Raw genomic sequence first — 2988 nt, 5'->3', positions numbered from 1 at the left:
AATTAAACTAACGGATTTTTTTATTTATATTCCTAAATAATGTTTATGTCATTTATGTAAGTAACATAATAATTCAATAATAGCCATTACATAATATATATATATATAAACGTTATACATAGTACAATAAATATAATAACAAAAATAGTTATGAAAAATGTTCAAAATATATGTAATCTAAAGAAAAATGCTTAAACTAATTGTTAATAACAAATTTAAACTGATTATAATATAAAGAAAATTATTAACAAAATTAATTACACAAAACAATTATAATAAAATTAATTAAACTATATAAAAGGAGTAATATGATCAACACATATTTATAGTTCTTAATTATTTTATATTTATCATTTTCTCTATCAAAATTGTGTAGAAATGTCATAATTTTATAAAATTGCAAAACATTTAACTTTATTTTGGATTAAAAGGTGACAAATTATGAAACTATAACAATCCAATTGGATTTCATATCGGTCATCTATCGGTTTAATCGGTTAGTTTCGGGTTTTGGTGATTTCTTTTTAAATATGGATATTTTAAAAACCTAAATATAATTATCGGATCACCGGATTAACCAGTTTGACTGCAGGTTCAGTTCGACTGCAGGTTCAATTCGAATTTAAAATCACTGCTTTAAATACATAAAATTCTTATAAATTAACAAAATATTTGTTAAGTTATTAATAAAAAAAATTCATCATAAAATATTTTGCGCTTCTAAAGCGCGGATCAAGATCTGGTTAAAATTAAATGAAATGTTTGTCTTTAGCCAGTAAAGACTCTTGCAAACTGGTTTCTTAGCAAAAATTAAATATAAAACAAGAAAGTCAGCAGATGGTGGATCGGATAGAAGTTCATCTAATCCACAGAGCCATTAGGCCTGAAAATATCCTGTGCTGTCTGGCAGTGATTGTGTTTCGGATGTCTCTATATCCAAGTGCTTGCTAAATTCTTTTTCTTTGGTTTTTGTTTAGTTGCTTCTAATTCCACTTGTTCTGCCGAAATGTTTACTGGTCAGAGACTCAGAGCTCGTGTGTTTTTATTTATCGTTACTTTATTTTATTCACGTTTTGTACATGTTCCAAAGTGACTCTTACAAAGCCGTGTTGACTATAGACTACAATCAAATGAACATACGATGATATCATTTTTATGTAAACAGTAGATTTTTATTTTTTATTAATATAACGGTGTGTATACAATGGGTTCAAGAAGTTGCCCTGTTTGGGCACACTAAATCATCGGTCAGACAATTCCACGCAAACTCTCAATACAAAACTCATTTCACTTAATCTCCCCCTAACTTATTTATCATACCGTACGTCTTATATATAATCACACGACCGCTACGGCGGCCGGACGGCCCATTCCGGCGGATACGTTTTCAAAAATACCATAATTCAGCATAGAAACTCTCTGTTTAGCTTTGGCAATCAGATCCTCATCCTCAGTCTCCGTCTTAGTCTCAGCAACCAGCCTCATAGATTTTCTCTCGCAGGTACCGAGCCATTTGGCTTGCATATACTTGTGTTTTCTCCAAGGACCCATGTGCATTTTCTTGTCTTTCATGCACTTTTTCACAGCCATGCACAATATTTTTATTAGTGTTCTTAGCCTCTCTGTTTTCCCCACGTACACTTCAGGTAATATTCCAACGAGTCGCTTGTACTCCTCACTACCCCTCGCCATCTCAAACTCAGCCCTGAAAGATAGCTCGATCACCACACGGATCTCGACTTTCTTCGATCCCGATTGGTCCACAATTTCCAAATATTCATGCTCACCTAATGTTTTCAATAAATAAACATCATGGTTAGTCCAACTATGCTCGGGATCCTAAATATGTGTCATCCTAAACTAAAGGCCAATGGGCTAAAAACACTAGCTAATGGCTTGTATCTTTTTTTTTCTTTTGCATTTTTAATATGAAAGCTAAGTTCAAAAAAAAAAAAAACTATTAAAATATTGACAACTTGCTTCATACATTATAGTATATATTTAGATTATCTAGCCAACTCCGTTGACGTGTTTTTTCTTCACGAATCATCTTCTTTGATTAGTAAACTATGTTATGGATAATTTCAAAATTAACTTAAAATGGGATTAGTTTGTTATACCTGCAGGGATTTCATGATTGCTTCTCCATTTGGATTTACAGCTGACGCAATCATAGCCGGCCTCTCGGAGACGGCGAGCCACTTCGCCGCGTAAACAGCTACGGCAACCGCCGGCCACGGGTCTCCGGCAGACACATTGCGTGCCTTCTGATCTCACTTCTTTCAACGCTTGTTTCGCTGCTTGTCGAATCTTTGTCTCAATTGAACTTGTCCTATACAGTGTCGCCTACACATTACAGATTTTTACCAAAACAAAATTAATGATATCCCACGTAAAAAAATGTAACGTCTATCAAAGAAGAGAGAATAATTTTAGAGTTTATAACTAATATAAAAATTACCTGGAGAAGTTGTTCTTGTTCAAGCCAAAAGGTTTTGTCCTCTTCGGAATTGCAACCGGCTGCATCGTTTTCTGCATCGGAATCTTCACCGGCGGCGAAGCTACCGGTGTCAGGGTAAACCTCCGGTGAATGGTTTCCTCCGTCGAGGAAACCAAATAAAACATCGTCGGAGCTAGCCATGCCGTCGAGAAACTTCATTATGTCATCAGAATCTTGACGATCCATTGCTTTAAGGAAGAAGAGAGATAGAGATAGGGAGAGAAAGATGAAAAATGTTTTATTTTCTCTAATTGTTTCTTTTGTTTCTTTTTGGTGTGAAGAAAAATAGGATTAAACATGAAGTATATATAGTACTGAAGCCTATGTGGGACCCGGTTAAATGATGGGACCCACCCAAGGGGTTGGAGAAGCAGCTACAAGGCGCCGCGAACTAGTGCTTCGAATGCTATGTTGTTTTTTGTAAGAAGCTGACGTGTCGTATAATGATTGGGTGAAAAGTGGATCTAATGGCTAAAGACAGCTAGTTC

General features: G+C 34.8%; 1 protein-coding gene across 1 annotated transcript; it reads right to left on the bottom strand.

The window, feature by feature from the left end:
* Positions 1 to 1147: 1147 nt before the first annotated feature.
* LOC106341805 lies at positions 1148 to 2771 on the bottom strand. The gene is made up of 3 exons (XM_013780533.1): positions 2462 to 2771; positions 2121 to 2346; positions 1148 to 1787 (listed from the first exon to the last, which is right to left on the bottom strand). The coding sequence occupies exons 1-3, from the start codon at positions 2684 to 2686 to the stop codon at positions 1339 to 1341; spliced, it is 900 nt and encodes a 299-aa protein (XP_013635987.1). The 5' UTR covers positions 2687 to 2771; the 3' UTR covers positions 1148 to 1338.
* Positions 2772 to 2988: the final 217 nt, after the last annotated feature.

Source organism: Brassica oleracea, chromosome C1 (assembly GCF_000695525.1).
Source record: "Brassica oleracea var. oleracea cultivar TO1000 chromosome C1, BOL, whole genome shotgun sequence".
Lineage (NCBI taxonomy): Eukaryota > Viridiplantae > Streptophyta > Magnoliopsida > Brassicales > Brassicaceae > Brassica > Brassica oleracea.
Note: the sequence above shows the minus strand (reverse complement) of the source record. Positions and strands in the feature narration are given on the sequence as shown.

What these genes read in the sequence shown, in the direction of transcription:
- LOC106341805 (XM_013780533.1), bottom strand. Translation starts at nt 2,686, where the DNA reads ATGGATCGTCAAGATTCTGATGACATAATGAAGTTTCTCGACGGCATG. An exon ending in AACAAGAACAACTTCTCCAG is followed by an intron (nt 2,347 to 2,461) that starts GTAATTTTTATA and finishes TGTAATGTGTAG; the next exon opens with GCGACACTGTATAGGACAAG. An exon ending in CAATCATGAAATCCCTGCAG is followed by an intron (nt 1,788 to 2,120) that starts GTATAACAAACT and finishes TGAAAACATTAG; the next exon opens with GTGAGCATGAATATTTGGAA.